Source organism: Oryx dammah, unplaced genomic scaffold (genome assembly GCF_014754425.2).
Source record: "Oryx dammah isolate SB20612 unplaced genomic scaffold, SCBI_Odam_1.1 HiC_scaffold_26, whole genome shotgun sequence".
Taxonomy (NCBI): Eukaryota; Metazoa; Chordata; class Mammalia; order Artiodactyla; family Bovidae; genus Oryx; species Oryx dammah.
In genome coordinates this window covers 79,942,670-79,959,636 of record NW_024070210.1, presented here as the reverse complement: position 1 = coordinate 79,959,636, position 16,967 = coordinate 79,942,670, and the positions used below count along the sequence as shown (strand labels likewise).

Here is a 16,967-nt window from a genome sequence, read left to right as displayed (position 1 = left end):
CAGTGATTTTGTTTTTTTATTCTATACAAGTGGAGAGAGAGCCCCTGGGGATGGAGGGACAGATCCGCCCTCCCAGGAGAGGAGATCTGCAGAGCAAGCAGAGCCTCCCTCTCTCCAGGCTGCTCCCCCACTTCTGGTTCCCCGTGCCTCATCCTGCACCCCTGGGACAGAGGCTGGCAGAGGGGCTTGGGGGTGTGGGGGTGGGTGGGGGTCGGAGTCCTTGCGAGGCACATGTCGAGAGGAGGGCTGGGGAGGGTGCCGTAGCGGCTGTCAGTCTGCTCCCGGCTCGCTGGTTCCTGCTGGGAAAATCCAGGGAACCCTGTCTCCCCAGCAAGGAGAGCCAGCTGCCCCGTGCAGGGGCGCTGCGTCAGATGGATGGGTGGGCAAGGGGACCACCCTCTCACCGCCCCTCTGGCACCTGTGGGGTCAGGGGGCTGTCTTCTGTCAGGTTCCAGCTTGTCACAGGACTGCGCCCGCCGTGTCCGCTTAGGCTTCAGGGGGGCAGTCCGGCGGCCTGGATCTGGGGGCCCTGCAATGACAGTCAAGGCAGGCCTGGCATGTGAGTGGGGCTCCCGGGCTGGGCGCTCACCCAGGCCGGGCGCTCACCCAGGCCGTGGCTCCTGGCTGTCTGCCACTCATCCTGTGCCCAGGAAGGGACCTGACGGGGGGGTGGGCAGGGAGGCCCCAGAGGTACCCACAGCCCCTCTAGCAGGTGGCACACCTTGGATCTCAGGCTCCTCTTGGTCTTGCTGTGAGCCCAGCCGCAGCCGGGGTTTGTTCATTCCTGGGGCTGCACCCCCAGTCTCGACCTCCTCCCGGCCCCCTGGCTCCTGTGGAGGTCGGCGGCCCCTTGGAACAGCCACGGGCTTGGGGGGCTTCAGAGCTAATGGAGGGTCCTGCAGCTGGCAAAGAAGGAGGAGGCTGGGTCAATTAGTTTGTCCTTTTGCTTCATCAGAGGTCCTTCCCCACTGCCTTGCTGGCTCTCACCTTAGCATTCCTGGTGGGAACCGTCCTCTCTGGGAAGACAGCCCCCTCCTTTTCCTCCTCCCCATCTTGGGAGGCTGGGCTGGGGCTCTGGCAGCTGTGGTTGGGGGCGCTCTCCTCAGCTGGGGGATAGGAAGAGAGGAGAAACTGCAGGAAAAGACATCCTTGCATAGCCCTCCCAGTCCCCTGCCCCTGTAAAGCCCTGAAGGCCAGGACTTTCCCCTCCAAGCCCCTCTGCTCCTACGTCTCTGCCTTGGATGTCGCCTTCTGCTCTCCAGTTTCCTTTGCCCTTGGTCCCCAGGATCCTCCTGAGCCTGTCACTTCTGCAGGGAGATCGGGCTGACCCTCTTGAAGAGCAGGGACAGAGCCAGGTCTGGGGCCTGCTGGGTTCATAGGCATGGTTGTCCATCCAGGGCTGCAGTGCCCCGGGGCCCTGCCAAGGCTGCAGCCTGGCCTTCCTAGGACTCTCTGACAGTCTGATTTAGGCAGTGAATCTGGAGGAGAGGTGCCTGGCATTCTCACCGCACCCTAGCCCCACCTTGTAGCTTTATGCACTCCAGACCCCAGGATATGTCACGTGGATGGGACTGTCTGTGTGTGTATCTGTGAGGTGCAGGTAAGGAAGACCTGGAAGGTGCTGGCAGTAGGTGTGTGTTGGGGGGAGGGGCGGACAGGGGGGAGCACCCCATCCCCCACAACCATGGTCTCCTAAATGAAAGCTGGAACCCCTCTTCGGGTGTCTTAATTAGTCTGCTTATGGGACGGGATCATCAGGGAAGATGTCCAGGTGATGTGTTGGCCTTGGAGGATGGGGCAGGTGCCCAGGCATTGCCAAGCCTCAGGCCAGCCTAGCTCTGCAGGGCACCCTCATGCCCTAGCCCTGGGGTGGGAGTGGAGGAGGGAAAGGAGTGTCAACCTCTCCAGGGAGATTTGTCCCTGTCAATATTGTTGGAGGGTCACATTCCAGGCCTGTGGGAACTGAGAATGATGCCAAGGTGACTGGTTTTCCGTTAGCGGCTCCCTAAATGAAAGGTGCTCTGAACCCAGCAGAAGGAAGGTGTCATACTATGATCCCCCACCCTTTATTCTGGAAGGTAAATTACTTGTTTGAGGTCAACACTACGGGTGGTGGCTGAGCCCAATTGAACACCCAGGGTGTCTGCCCCTTCTGGTTGGTACCTTTCTGTGTGGGCAGAGGATGGTCTGGTGAGATATTTGTGGAGGAGACTGGAATGTTTGAGGTGGACCCGGTGGGTACTGCCCACCATTTCCCTAGCTGAGGCACAGAGAGAGGCCTTCTATATGTAGGGTACCATTCTGCTGATGGCCCCTGCTCTAGAGAATCCTCTGCGACCATCCATAAAGTTTTGTTCCCGTTGGCTCAGCCTGGCAAAGCACTTTTGTTCCGTGGGGCCTTTCTTTGGACAGGGTGGTTTGTTTTTTTTGGATGTAGTTTTATAAATACCCTGAAGCATCTTCACAGAGTTGACATTGTATTGCCCCACCTTGATCGGCTTGTCTGTTTGGACACACTCGGGCCTTCAGAGCTGCTGCCAGGAAAGAGGCTTTCCATACCTATGTGCCACGTGGCCTCTGCTCGGCGCATGGCGCTGAAGCTCGGCTTGGTGCTTTGGGGGGGCGGCGGGGGCTTCCAGGCTCCAGGCCCTAGAGTGGAAGGAGAGGGTGGGAAAGGGAGAGGGGGAAACGCATGTTAGGTGGGGCTCTGAGAGCGGGGTCAAAGGAAGGAAGTGAGGGCGCCCATTCTCACCTGCATCATCTGAAGAACGCCGTTTCTGCCAAGCCTGGACGCTGCCCTCCAGGTCTGGGCCTGTGCCCTGAAAGGACAGCTGAGTCAGGTCATAAAAAAGTCTCTTCCGTGTGGGGACTGCAGTTAGCAAGGGGCTTCTGCTCTAGCATCTCATGTCATTGGTCTCTAGACACTCAGACTCTTTTCCTCAAAGAATGATACCCATACCATCCCTAGGGGACATAAGAAATGGTTTACATGAATGAATATACTGTTATTTTAATATGTGTTTATTTTATGTGTCATAGAAAAAACATGACTAGTACAAGCCTGTGATTTTAAAAGATGATAATGCTTAGGTCCAGATTGAGTTTAAAAAGGTGAGTTGATTTCAATAAAAATGTTATCTAATAATGCCATGGTATGTGGATAAGGTTAAAGCAGTCATAAAGCTGGTGATCAAGTCACTAAAATTTGGGAAGCCGCTCTAGAAGTTAAGTATTTTTGGGGCCACACACTTTACAAGGAAACAGAGGCTCCGGAAGGTTAAGTGACTTGTCCAGGGTTTGGCACCAAGTGTAGGGGCAGAGCCACAACACACACCTTCCTCTACAAAGCGCTGCTCTCTCCACAGACCTACCAACCACAGGTCCATGGGGAGGGGAGGGGAGCAGGCCCATGGGGAGGGGAGGGGGGCAGGCCCATGGGGAGGGGAGGGTGGCAGGCCCATGGGGAGGGGAGGGTGGCAGGCCCATGGGGAGAGGAGGGGGGCAGGTCCATGGGGAGGGGAGGGGGCAGGCCCATGGGGAGCAGAGGGGTTAGGCCCATGGGGAGGGGAGGGGGGTAAGCAGGGACCTGCAGGACCCCCAGTTTGCCACCCTGGGCTCCTCTCACCTCTCGTTTCCCATCGAAACTCCAACCCTTGGCTCTTCCCAACCCAGGAAGGGCGACACCGTGGACCCTCAGCTGCTGTGCTGTCCCGGGGGCCTGGCCTCCCTCCCCAGGCTCTGCCCCCTCAGTGCCCTGGAACAAGGTTACAGGTTTAGAAGCAGTTTCTTATGGAGAAGGGGCTCCTTACTTCTCCAAGTCCCCTGTCTGGAAGCCCTACCCAGACCCTCTGAGGAGTCCTTCCACTGCCCTCATTTGCATGCTGGGAGTCTGGGTCACCAGGCTTAGCCCAAGGAGCCAAGGAGTGGAGACCTGGGATGACAAAGTTCTCCTGACCCCTAGTTCTAGCATCCTGCCACTAATTGCCTGGGGTGGATGGGCTGTGTGGGGGCAGCAAACCAGGACTCAGAGCCCCTGCTTCACTTACCGTCTTCCTGCGGAAGGAAGGCCCCCGGCTCCCGCCAAATGTTGGGAGGAGGCTGCATTCCTCCTCGGGGCTCCAGCAGGGGGAGGAGTTATTGCCAAGGCTGGGGGGATCTGGGCTGGGGGGGCTCTCCTGAGTTGGAGGTGGGGGTGGGGGAGGAGGGAGGAGAAGCCCAGTGGTGGGGGAGCCTGGTCCCCTGTCCCCCTTGAAGCTCCGGGGCCGGCGAAAGTGAAACAGGCCTCGGCGCCTTTTCTTCTGGAGTGGAGGCAGTGGCGGTTCGGACAGGCCTGGACGCAGGGTCCTCAGAGTCCGGGGGTAGCTGGGCAGGGTCGGGGTGAGTTAGTGACAAAGTCATGGGGAGAGCCCAGTGCCAGATGCTGAGGTCGTTGGTGGTTCTCAGAATCCCCCACTCTCTCTCATCTAGTCTTCCCTGCTGCTCCATAACTCTGTCTACATATTCCCAGGGGATGGTGTCCTCACCTTTCCTGTCCTAACCCTCCAGCAGTCTCTTTCCTCCCAGGGACCCCTTCCCCCACCTCCTCTCAGCCTCTCCAAGTGACCCATTTCCTTCAGGAGAGAGGCTGGGGCGTCTGTGCAGGACAGTGACAGCATGTCCCCTCCAGGCCTGGTACCACTCTCATCCCATCCCAGGTCCTGCTACCCAACCCCCAACTCCTGCAATCCCACTCTCGTGGTTCCTTCCAGCTGTCCTGAGGAGATTCAGAGAACATGAGAACTAAGGGCTGGGTGGGGAAGAAAGAGAATGTAGGGGGACGTGTCCCAGAGAGACTGCCACTGGAGAAAGCTCCCTGGGAGGTGGGTGGACACAAGAGCTTTTCTAGGGCCTCGGGGCCTGCTGAAACTGGGGGTGTGCCTGGATGCTGCACCTGGAGCTTTCATCCATGACTCTTCTGCTGAAGAAGTCCTCTAGCCCCTCATCCAGGCGGGTGGCCATTCCGTTCTCCTGACGGGTCCCAGGTACTGGTGCCTGCTGGGAGGAAAGTCCTGTAGGATATATTATCTGAGTGAGGAAGCTCTCCTCCCCTCTGTTCAAGGCCAGCCCCCTGGGACTTGACCTTGCCTCCTCCTGACCCCACACAAACACAGACTTCAGGCTACATGAGTATCTCAAGCTTGGCAGCTCTTGACTCTCACCAAAATGAGAACTGCCACTGTCCAGCAGACAGATTTCCTATCGGTGACCAGGTCTAGCTCAGTCCAATCTGGATACTCCCTCCTCTGTTCCGTGGCATGCCTGGGCCCCTGCCCGGGCCCCTGCCCAATCCCACAAGGCTAGGACCTCTGGCATTGGTGTCCTAGAGCTAGAGTCCCTGGCTCTGGCATTGCTAAGTGAAGTCGGTCCTCTGGTGAGGCCTTAGGGACTCACACTGGGCCGACCAGGTCCTGGAGGGGTGGTCCTGGGGGGCCGGGGCCGCCCTTGTGTTTGATGCCTTAGTTTATAGCCATGAGTGGGCAGCTCGGATAGACCTTCCCAGGAACCACTAGCTTCGGGCTGGCTGCTCCCGAGTCCTGAGAACCAGCCAGGGGGGATTCCCAGGCTCCCCAGCTGACTTTCCATGTCCTGAGGGCTCCCACCTGTGGGGACAGCAGCGTTAGAGGGACTAGCAGGAGGGCTGGGGAGAGAGTAGGCTGGAGAGGCAGAGATAAAAGAAACAGAATCAGTGCCATTAGCACGGAGGCTGGAAGACTCACTAATGAAGGCAGACACTGGCCGGATCTTGCGGCAGCGTTTCTGCTTTTTGATGGCCATGGTGTCCTGCAGAGAGGGAGGCACGTGATGGGGCCAGGTGGCAAGTCCCAGGAGACTCACCTGGAGCCTCCCATTCCACATGAAGTCTTCTCTTTAGAGTCCATCCTGGCTCCCTGTCCTCAGGCAGCCGAGGCAATGGGACGAGGGAAGAGGCTGGGCGGGATCGGGGTGAGGGGATGAGACCCAGTGTGGGGCAGAGGGTGGAGTCCAGGGACGTAGAAAGGGACGGTGGTTTGCAGGTTCAGGGGCAGGACCAAGGTTAAGGAGGGGAGTGGGGGTGCTCACGATGTTGGTTCCAAGCTCATCATCTGTGGTCTCCTCGTGGTCATGGTTCCGGCCTCGGCCTCGGGAGGACAGATCTTGCCCTTGGCCTGGCCCCCCTGGTGGATCTGACAATGTTCTTAGCTGGGCCAGGTGTCGGGCCTAGGGAAGGACAGGTGTGAACAAGGAAGATCAAGATCCCAAGGAGGTTGCCCGCCTCCCAGGATCTTGATGGGGAGGGTTGGGGGGGCAGGTGGGCTGATGTGGGATGGCGTAGAGGGCCTCCCTGGGCCTGGTGGAGGCTCAGAAGTCTTACCAGGCTCTTGTGGGAGTGGTATAGCTCCTGCAGGATCTCGTCTACTATGGAGTTGGTCAAGTAGGTGACGACTGAGAGCTTCACTTCACTGTGGGCATAGGGGGAAGCTACTCAGCTCCCCACTCCCCACCTCGGAGTCTCTGCCCCAGCCTTTCCCAGATGCCTGAGGGAGTGGGTCAGCTGCCCTGGCTGCCCACAGAGAACACAGCTGCTGTACAAAGTACCCTGGGTCTACCACTCAGCTCCACCCACAGCCCTTCCAGCCTAGGGGTGTGTGGATGAGGAGGGTGGACAAAAAGGAACCGAGGGGAAGGAGGAGCACGGGGGCTCTGAGTCAGGCCCCTGGAGCTCCAGGGCAACAGAGAGAGGTAAGCTGAGTTGCTGAGTGAATTCTGCTGGCCTCAGCTGGCATCATTGACTCAATGGACACGAGTGTGAGCAAACTCCAGGAGATAGTAAAGGACAGGGATGCTTGGAGTGCTGCAGTCCAAGGGGTTGCAAAGAGCTGGACACAACTGAGTGACTGAACAGCAACAACTGCTGTAAGAGCAGGAACCAGTACTTCTTGAGCTTGCCTATTTCACGGGTTTGCGTTATAATTTTCCTTCGTTTCCTTGTCTTGAGAGGTGGTACCCAGACTGGAATGAAAGAGTGCTCTAGGGGCCACGAAAACTTGGGGGGATAGGCAGTGCAGTCCATGTACCCGTATTCTTTGCCCCTTCCTCTGAGGAGGCTGTGCTTTGTTTCTAGAGGTCAACTCCTGGGGTCTGTGTGTAGCTGTGTGTATGTGTACACCTGTGTGCACTGTCTGGACTCCTAAACCCCAGCTCAGCATTTACATTTCTAGGGCAAAGACCAGTCAGACCCTAAATAGCAAGGTTGCAGTTGGTTAAAGATTCATCTCTTATAATGGAGATTGTCATTCATTATTCATTGCTGATAGCTGGGCCCCGGAGTCCCTAAGTGCTCAAGGCCAAGTCCAGCCTGTCCCAGCCCCGCCCCTGCCTCTCACTCCAGCTTGTTCTGAATATCCTGTCCCGCCTGCTCCAGTAGTGCCCCACGGATGAAGTTCCGGGGCACGGTGACACGCTCGGCCACGTTGCTCAGCATCTTGTTGTGCCCTTCGGCCACCCGCATGGCCACGGGGCATAATTCCTGCGTCAGGCTGACCATGGACTCCAGGATCACCTAGCGTGGGAGGAAAGGAGGCCAGAGCCCCAAGGTCAGGGCTGGCCCCACAACAGAAGAGACTGCAGCGTGTCTAGCTCATCAAGGTCACAGGGCAGGTTAGCAGCAGAGCCCTGGACACTCAGGCCTCCCCACATCCTGGTCAGTGTTCCTGCCATCCCACCACATGGACACATGGACAGGGGAGAGTCAGTCTAAGGATCAGAGTCCAGAGGGAGAGGTCAGAGTTCAGGGGCTAAGGCTGAAAGGAGCAGCAAACATCCAAGCCCAATTTTCTGGCAATACCTGGGGCAGTGGGCGTGTAGGTGGTCTTCTGCACTTCCTTCTCGCCCACAGTAATCCCCCTATACTGACCTCTGCCCTCGGCTAAGGGCCTCGGTCAGCACTGGGCTCCTCCCCTGGGACTTGCCTGCAGCTCCTTGTCCACAGCCTTGGACACCTCACTGGCCACTGACTCCAGCCTCTGCCGCACAGGCCCATCATTGGCCAGCATGTGGCCCAGCTCGTAGAGGCTGGGAAACAGCTGGAGAAGGAACAGGGTCTGATCAGAAAGCCAGAATTGGGCCTTGCTGGGTCCCTGGGGGCCCTGGGCTAGAAGGGTAGATGCACGGGGCAGGGGCTGGATGCTCCTGGGTTGGCATGTAGCCTTCCTGTGCTCTCCAGACTGTCAAGGGAGGGCAGGACTGCAGAACGCTCACCGCCCGGGAGTTCTTGGCATCCTTGATGAGATCCCGGGCATAGAGCAGCTCGTCTTGCACAGGCTCCAGGGGGCACAGCCTCAGGGCCCGGACCTCCTCCTGCACCCGTCCACACAGTCGCTGCAGCATCTACAGCACAGGGGCAGGAGTGTCAGGGGGGACCCCCCCCTCTTCACCTTCCCAGGTGGGCCCTGGGTGCCCCATTTCTGGGCTCCCTTGGACCATGTTGCTGGTGCCGCCACTGACGGGGCAAGGGTGACGTCTGCCGATGGCCTGTCCCCTCCTCTTCTTGGGAGGCTGTTCTTGAATACTCAGCAGAGCTCCCACAGTCCTGGGACCCCTTGTCTGAGACCCCTGCTGTTTGCCCACATGTTCTCTCATGTTGGGGCCCACGTTCTGCACGTCCGTTCTGCTTGCTCTCTCACACGCTCAGTCCAGCTGTAGGCACCTCAGGATGCCTCTCTCCTGACCCCTCCCCACCCCACCCTGCACTCCAGCAAATCACCCCTGTGCTCCCCGCATGCCCACGTGCGCCCCCATGTCCCCGAGGGAAACGTTTACTTGCTCGGCGCTGCTGGTCACCAGGCCCTGCTGCAGCCTGAAGGCCTGCTCCTGGGGGCATGTCTGGGAGTGATTGTTCCTCACCAGGCACCACTGGATCTAGAGATGATGGGTGGGTGGGGTCAGGACCAGGGCAAGCGGGCTGGCCCCTGCCCCCGGGGATCCACCCTGCTCAGGCTACCACCTTCTGCCAGACATCCTCGGTGCGCTCGGGGGCGCTGCGGTAGGCTTGGGAGATATCGCTCACTGGGAAGGACATGAAGCGCAGCGTGTGGTTGCTGTGGGACAGAGTGGCACAGCTGGGTGGGGAGGAGGGGGCAGGGCAGGCTCCTGCTACCCACACCCCGCTCTTGCTGACCATGTCCCTCCATGGTCCTCCTTAACGTTTCTATGCAATTAGGTCAGATGCACTGGATTGGGGCTTGTGAAGTTCAGGCTGGATCCAGATACAGGGAGGCCGGGGGCTTGGTTAGGGCAGGGCCCTAGCCTACTCACCTCTCCAGGGCCCTCGCAATGTCCAGAAAGCCCAGGGTGGATGTATTGTTCCGATCCCAGAGGATAGTTCTGGGGAAAGGGCGAGCATCAGCTTGTTACCCCTCCTACTGGGCCTCTCTTAGGGAGCAGGGACAGCCCTGCCGGGAGCCCTCCCACCTTTCCTGGTTAATGAGGCTGACTCAGAGATAGTCCTGGGACTAAGGGTCTCCTGGAAACTGGGGTATAAGCAGTGAGGTAGTAGGGAGGGCACGTATGTGTGTTTGGGGGAGGGCTGGGGCTCCAGGTGAGAGGGTCGAGGTGTGGGCCCCACCTGAGGGAGGAGTTTATCTGCAGGGCCTTAGACAGCATCTTGGCCCCGATGTCCTCCATGCCATTGCCGCTCAAATCCACCTTCGCCAGGCAGGTGTTGCTGCCCAGGGCATTGATGAGGATGCTGGTGCGAAGCTTCAGCCGGGAGTCTGCCACCGACAGTGACTGCAGGGACTGTGTGGGCAAGTAGGGGGTTGGACCCAGTCCCTGCAGCCCCCGTCACTGCAGTTCCCCTCCCAGGCCCTGGCACTCACACAATCCTCTTCCTGGATCAGCTGTACCAGCTTGTGGAGGATCTCCTCCAGGGTCCTGTGGGGAGTCGGGGCTCAGAGTAGGAGGGGAGGGGGCTGGGGTCATGCTACTGGAGCAGCAGAAAGGTGCTCAGGGGTGATACAGTGAGCCGAAAGGATAGGCCGACGATGGAGCGGGGGTCTGCGGGTATAGGGAGGGGGCCTCACTTGGCCTTGACGTTGAAGTTCTTGCCCAGGAACAGGTGCTTGAGAGACTTGTTCTTCCCAAGCGCAGGCACCAGTGTCAGGAGGTCCGAGTCGAACCCTGGCCGGTAGATGGGGAGGCCTGAACTTGAGGCCCGAGGCTCACTGGAGTCATCTGAGCGTTTCTTCCCCAGGCTCCAGGCCCCTGTCCCGCCCTGGCCCCCAGGAAGGGAGGGGCCCCCACTCACCATTGTCTGACAGATCCAGGCTGCCCACACAGGTGACAGCCCCCAGCTGCTCCTGCAAAGCTTGGGCTCCAGCTGAGCGAAGCTGTAGGGACACAGTGAGGGTGAGGCAGGAGGCAGGGAGTGGGGTGGAAGATAGGGCCCCTCTAATGCTCAGAGATAAGAGGAGTCACGCCAGGATTCAAGGTCAAATCGGGTCTCGGGGAGTGAAATCAGGAGGCCGCTTCACACCAGATCCTTCCCCGGGGCTCTTCCCTTCCTTCAGCCAGAAAAATCTCTGAGCCAGTGCTCTGGAGACAGCCTGCTCCTGCCATCTGCTGGGAAAGCCTGGTATTTCCTATCCCCAAGCGGTCAGGGAGGGGATACCGGAGACTGGAAATGACCTCTAGGAAGAGTGGAGGTGTGGTCAGGTTGTGGGGCTGCAGAGGGGTAGTGCAGAGGCAACAGGGAGTCAGAGCTTGACTCAGGTCAGAGAGATGAATGGCAGGGGAAGGAGGGCCCACCTCACAGCTGCTGAGGTCCAGGTGCAGATCGCTGAGGTGACTGTTGAGGGACAGGCCCTGGAGCAGCGCCCTGTGGGAGGAAGGTCAGCGGGCCCACCTTTACCCTTCGCCCCTTCTCCCAGGGCTCCCCCTTGGACGCCCCCAACCCTGCACCCACCCGACCTGAGGGCCTCCAGGGGCAGCCTCGTGGCCGACAGGTTGACGTGGCTCAGAGTGTAGGCGCTGCTGAAGAACTGCTTGAAGGCCGGGGGTGCCTCCCGGCCCTTCCTGCGGAGATGTCTCTGGTCAGCAAAGGAGGGGGTGTCCATGGCGTGCCCCTCCCCTCCCCACACCCCTGCGCTCCCACCTGTGGGAGCAGCTGTTTCGTGCCAGGTTGAGGTAGGTGAGGTGGGAGCAGCAGCCGTGGAGCAGGGCGCCCAGAAGCTGTGGGAGAGACAGGGCGCGTCTCACAGGGCTGGGAGGGCTGCCGGGAGGGGCAGTGAGGACTCCCTCCTCCAACCCCACCAAGGTCCTGGCGCCTCACCCTCTGTGGTCAGTCTGTGCAAGTCCCGCTGTGCCTGCCCCACTTAGCCTCTTCAAGCCTCAGTTTCCCCTCTGTGGAAAGTGGGTCTCCTCCCACCCACCTGCCTGGCCCCAGGGGTGTGAGAGGCTCATAGGCAGTGGGTGTGTTAAAGCCACGGCCACCACAGGCTTATAAGGTGGCTGGTTCAAGTTAGGGAAGGAGTCCTTTCCTCCGTGGGGACTCAGCCCTGGGTTGGGGTGCACAGCCAGGGGATGGATCCAGGCTGGCTTTCAGGCACAGCCAGCACAACCTTGGGCAGCACACAGACAAAGTGCCACACGGGGGTGAGCTTTGGGATCACTTTGGAATTTTGCTGAACCTGAAGCCATCCTGCCAGCTTGGCCCACCTCTGTACTCAAAGAGAGTACAGAGACCAGAGTGTACAAGGTGAGGCAGAGACCCACCCTGGCCTCCCCAAGTCCCTGCAGGCTGGCGCCCCCATCACCAACCCCTCACCGAGTCGATGGTGCAGTCGGTCCCCGCCAGGTCCAGGTGTACCAGGGCATTGGGCTGGGCCAGGAAACTGTAGAGGGCCTGGGAAGGAAGGACAGAGGGGGCTGCAGGGGAGGGGTGACAGAGCCCCTCCCCTCCCCAGGGCTAAAGGGCAGAGACTCCAGGCCCTAAGTGTATGTCTGCAGGGACTTGAGGCGCCGTTCATGGACTCACATTGGCCTCGTCGGTGGCGAGCAGCCCAGGGTTCTTGCTCAGGTCCAGGTACCGGAGGGAGCTGGCAAAGGCCGGGTTGGCCCCAAAGGTCTGGCCCAGCGCTTGGAGCCCTGAGCACAGCGGGCACTGGGCTGGGTTGGCCCCCATCCCCACCTCTCCCCCTTGCACACAACTCTTCCCCACTCCCCAGCTGTGCTCCTGTCCCTTCTGTGATCCTTGGGATGCCATGTGCATGGGTGGGGCCTCTGGGACTTGATACCCAGGTAGTACAGGGTGGGGGAGGGGTCAGGGGCCAGAGATCAGGGGTCCCGGGGCAAGTACCTCGAGGGGAGATGGCAGTCTTGGCCAGGCACAGTTTGGTGAGGCCTGTGGGAAAGCAGAGGAGCTGCTGGCTCAGACTGAGGAAACCTGGGGAGTGGAGAGAGAAAGGGGGCTCCCTGAGAGATAGGCAGTGGGGGCAGGCGGCATAGTCAGACAGGGGGCTTGAGTGGAATGTGGGCCTGGGGTCTAGGATGAAGGTACTGGGATAGGGGCTGGCATCAGGTTGGAGAGCCCCTGTTCAGCCCTGGGTTGGGCTCTGGGCTGGGCTGGGGGGGGGTCTGCATTGTGGTGGGGGCAGGATTCAGGGCCGGGGCTCACCCTTGTCCTCGATGGGGTTGTGGGACAGAGTGAGGGCATGCAGCACACAGCTCCCGTTCTCCCCAAACACCCCGGCCAGCTTCTGGACAAAGTCCCTTCAGGGAAGGGGAGGAAGGATGTGTTTGTCCCAGGCTCTGGGCTTCCCCTCCTCCTCCATCTGCCTGCCTGGCTGGGGCTGCGATGGTCAGCGGTCCCCGCAGGTGGGGAGCAGCTCAGGGCCTGCAGGGAGCCTGCTGTCACTCAGGAGTACCTGGGAAGCGGTGCTGAGACAAAGCCCGGCTGTGGGTCCTCGAGACTGGAGCAGAGTAGTCAGTCTGCTCTGCAGCTGACGGCAGGAGGGGATGGGGCTCGGAGATACTGGGGAAGGCCGTGGAGCTGGGGGTCGGGAGGCTTAGGTGGGACTTGCTGCGTGCCCTCTTTGGGCCTCAGTCTCCTCTTCTGTAAAGTGAGGAGCTGGATGAGATGGTTCTACATCACGAGGCCTACATCATGTCCTGAGGTTCTGGGACCCTAAGACTATATCAAGGGGCACCACTGCCCAAGGAGGAGGCTGGCCTCACGTCTTAAGTCCGGCGTTGTCCAGCACCAGCTCTTCAAGGCTCCCCGACTTGCTCAGGGTGTGTAGCACCTGTTCTAGCACTTCAGAGCCCTGGGGGCAGAGGGGGTTGTGTGGTCAGGAGCCAGAGGGGGCACCACTCTCCCATCCCCCATTCCTCTGAGACCCTACCAGCCGCAGGTCTTTGCAGTAGAGTTTGGTGAACCATTGGTTGTAGGCCAGGGCTGCCACCATTAGGGCCAAGTCTCTGTGGGAAGATTGATGGGGGCAGGAAAGTGGTGAGCAGGTGACCGGGGCAGGAAAGAAGAGACGAAGGATGGGGTGGTTGGAAGCCTAGATGGGTGGAGGGCAGTGGGTGTGGGGGCTGGGAGACAGAGCCCAGGCTGGGTGCGGCCAGAAGGGAGAGGCTAGAAGGGCCAGGGCTGGGCTGAGGCTAGAATGAGGGGTTAAGTCTCTATCCCATCTACTTACCGGCTCTCCAAGTGGCTGAAATCCAAAAGATTGAACTCTCGGTTATCCTCGGCATGATAGATGGTGTCCACATCCTTGGAGAGGTGGAACTGGCTCGCATCTGCTCCCCTCCTCCTTGGCCCCCTCCCTCCAGGTCCCACCTGCCCGCCTGCCAGGTCCCGGCCCAAACGCACCCATTGCACCTCTTCACGGCAGTGCAGCCCATTGTAGTCGCACAGGGCAGCGTAGGTCTCAGAGAAGCCACCTGTGGGGCAGGAGATGGGCTGGCTCCTTAAAGGCTAAGGGGGTGGGGCAGAGACTTGGAGCGTTCAAGGAAAGGTCAAGGTCATTTTATGTGCCAGTGTCTTGGGTTCCTGCAGCATCATGAACCTCCGAGGTCTGGGAGCTGTGGAGCCTCAAGCCCTATCCACAGAGGACTCTGAGCAAGGGGCAGGGTGGTGTAGGCCCCCTTTCCCTCGAGCCTGCCCCTGCTCACCGCAGACACTGTGGGTGGTGGATGTGGAAGTCTCAGAGTTGGGGGATGTGTCTCGGGGCCCATCCGGGGTGTCTGCATTTCCACGCCGGATTAGACTCCTGGAAAAACAACAAATCCATCCCAAGACGGGTGGAAAGAGGCTCTCAATTCTTCCTGTTACAGCTTCTGGATCCCTAGGAAAAGCAGGACTGGGGACATGAGAGCTCTTCTCCTTGGTGTCACAGGGTCCCAGGACCAGGGGAAGGAGGGAGGGGGGAGGGGGCTTCTTTATTGTCTGATCCCTGAGAGACTCCTCCTTTGCCACTCACCCAGGGCCAGGGCAGACCTTGGAGAGGGCAGAGCTCACATGTCGTGTCACCTGGTCCACGCTCTCAGCTGATGGCAGCCGCATGCTCACGATGCCACGCTCCGTCTCCACTAGGATCTGGGGGAGAGGGAGCAGCAGGGACTCAGACACAGGTTCCCTCCTCCTGCTGGCCCAGGAGAGGGGCTCACGCTCCAGGGCTCACCTGGTTCTGACTGAGCGTGTTGAAGGCGCGGATCTCTAGGACATTGAAGGAGCTCTCCACCTGAGGGGTGAGGGCATGGGAATGTGCAGCTCCTGGTCAGGGCATGGCTGCTGGGCTCAGAGGAGGACACCCTGGCTGTTCTCATCAGCCCAACTCACCTTGGCTGGGACTTTAAGGGGGAAGAGGTGGAGACGCCAGGAGGTCAGGGCCTTCAGAGTGGGAAAAATAGAGCGTCAGCAGCAAATGGTAGTTTCCTGGGCTGTAGTCCCCTTGCCCTCTGTCAGCCCCCTCAGCCCGTGTGCACCCCCTGCCAGCTGGCCTTCTGCTCTGAAAGTCCCTGCTTCTCTCTTATGCCCTACCCCAGGCTCCTGGACATCCAGCCAGTCCAGCCTCCCCCTCCCACAGGCTCTGTCTTCTCAGCACTCCTCCACCTCTGTCTCCTTTGCCCCCCAGGTTCCTTGCCCTTACCAGCCCAGGTGCCCTTGATTCCCCCTCCCCTCCCCCAGTCCAGTCCCTCACCAGTACTCGGTCCTCGAATTTCTTGGGCTTTGTCTCCAGCTTCACGCGATGTTGTTGGAGCACAGCCCCTTGGCTCAGGCACCTCCGGATGCTGTCTGCAGGTGGGTAGTAGGCTGCTCAGGGCCCCTCTTACCCTAGCCGCCCCCACATACCCAAGGCCCTCCAGGGGCAGGGGCAGAGAGGAGGAGAGAGAATCAGAGAGAGATGAAGAAGAACAGGAATTGAGACCTTTCCTTCTTGGGTAACTTTTTCTATTAGAAAGGCAGGGGTGCTACGGAAAAAACTCTGGCTTCTGATGTCCCTGAGTTGAGGGACAGCAGTTGGGTGGCACTCTGGGAGAGTGTGAAGGATTTTCCCAACCCGTACACTCCAGCAGCTGTCAACCCATACAGAGTGAGTCAGTGTGTAGGGGCGCGGGGGTGTCCCACTACATGCTTGATGGTCTGGTGTGGTGTCTGCCTTTTACTATGTGTGTAAAGAAGATGCCAGGGAGCTTGTGTTGAGGATTGGTAAGTGTGAATGAGTATGCTGTACTTGCAGTTGTGAAAGGGGCACAGAGCCAGCCAGTTCTCCTGTGGGTGGGGGGTAGGGAGGTAGGAAGGAGTTAGTGTTTAAATGAGTCCCATATCCATCTGCTGGAGAATCATCCAGATATCCCAGTGTGTGTGCGTGCGTGTGTGTGTGTGCAGTTTCTGTAAAGATCTGTGTACACACATCTCACAACTGTGCTTGTGTGCCTCTGGAGGTGTGCGAGATCGGCATGGTGTAGCATGCCTCTGAGTATCCTTGAGAGTCCTGGTCTCTGCGTGGGCTAGCCTGTGCTCCCACCTCTGAGGGTCAGGGTTGTGGCTCCGCTGGGGGGCCGGTCTTGGTTTGGAACAGTCTGAGAACCAGGCAAACAGGAGAGGCCTTGAGGTGTGGGTGTGGGGGTAGAGAGCAGGGGGCAGGCTGGTATGGGGGTTGTTGTAGGTGAGCTGCAGAGACCCTGCTCCCGGTTTCAGCTCCAGTCCAAGCCCTCTTCCCTGACTCCCGTCTTTGCCCCCACTGGCCTGGGCACAGCCCGGCTTCTTGAGGGGCTCTTTGGAGCCAGTTCCGGGGCGGGGCCGGGAGGAGGGAGGGTGTTGAGCCCAGAGGCGGTCAGGACCTGGGGCAGCTCCCATCACCCGGCGGGGCGGGCCTGGCCCCGCCCGGCGGGGGAAAGGGGACTCTCCGGCGGGGCGACTGGATGCTTCGCCTAGGGATGGGCCAGGATAGCTGAGAGTCAGCCCCAGGGAGCGTGAAGGGACTGCACCTGTCACTGAAGATCGGGACGGGCGGCTCTGGGACAGGTAGGTCCTGACGGGTGAGGCGAGAGGGCAGCAGAGGATGCTCTGGGGACAGCGATGCCCCGAGCTGGGATGCAGGGGCAGGGGGCTGCCCTGGAACCGGGATGCATGAGGGGCGGAGGGACCGGGGTGTACCGCGAGGAGGAACGCACTGGGGCTGGGAGGCTCCCGGACGGAGCGTCCCAGAGACCACCGCAGCCTCGTACCTTGCAGCTCGCGGGTGAGCTCCGCGCTGGACTTGGCCATGGCGGCCGCTGCTGCCGCTGTTGCTGCAGAGGAGCCGCCGTCACCGCCGCCAGGGAGCCGTGGCACATGCTAGACCCGGCTCCGGCAGGGCCCGGGCGCTGAGCGCTGCAGTAGCCGCGGAGCCCGCTCCTGTCAGGGGCGGCTGCGCGAGCGCTCCTCCCCCCGCCTCGGAGCG

General features: G+C 60.1%; 1 protein-coding gene across 3 annotated transcripts; it reads right to left on the bottom strand.

Moving 5' to 3' along the window:
- On the bottom strand, positions 1-16,844 carry CARMIL3 (capping protein regulator and myosin 1 linker 3). 3 transcript variants are annotated; one of them, XM_040227292.1, is made up of 40 exons: positions 16,753-16,844; positions 15,222-15,316; positions 14,861-14,911; positions 14,703-14,762; positions 14,502-14,617; positions 14,194-14,291; positions 13,892-13,962; positions 13,719-13,792; positions 13,419-13,494; positions 13,252-13,340; positions 12,692-12,786; positions 12,374-12,460; positions 12,053-12,162; positions 11,843-11,920; positions 11,171-11,247; positions 10,987-11,091; positions 10,825-10,894; positions 10,325-10,406; positions 10,101-10,197; positions 9,897-9,951; positions 9,644-9,816; positions 9,334-9,402; positions 9,023-9,116; positions 8,839-8,937; positions 8,278-8,406; positions 7,989-8,102; positions 7,404-7,579; positions 6,392-6,479; positions 6,100-6,237; positions 5,757-5,820; positions 5,431-5,639; positions 4,931-5,034; positions 4,047-4,362; positions 3,626-3,754; positions 2,753-2,819; positions 2,560-2,649; positions 988-1,106; positions 722-902; positions 419-529; positions 1-299 (listed from the first exon to the last, which is right to left on the bottom strand). In XM_040227292.1, exons 1-40 carry the CDS (start codon positions 16,790-16,792, stop codon positions 271-273), a joined length of 4,125 nt encoding a protein of 1,374 aa, XP_040083226.1. In that variant the 5' UTR covers positions 16,793-16,844; the 3' UTR covers positions 1-270. The 3 variants fall into 3 exon arrangements, with proteins under 3 accessions (XP_040083226.1, XP_040083227.1, XP_040083228.1); XM_040227293.1 differs by having other exon boundaries at positions 186-296; XM_040227294.1 differs by having other exon boundaries at positions 186-296; positions 4,931-5,031.
- Positions 16,845-16,967: the final 123 nt, after the last annotated feature.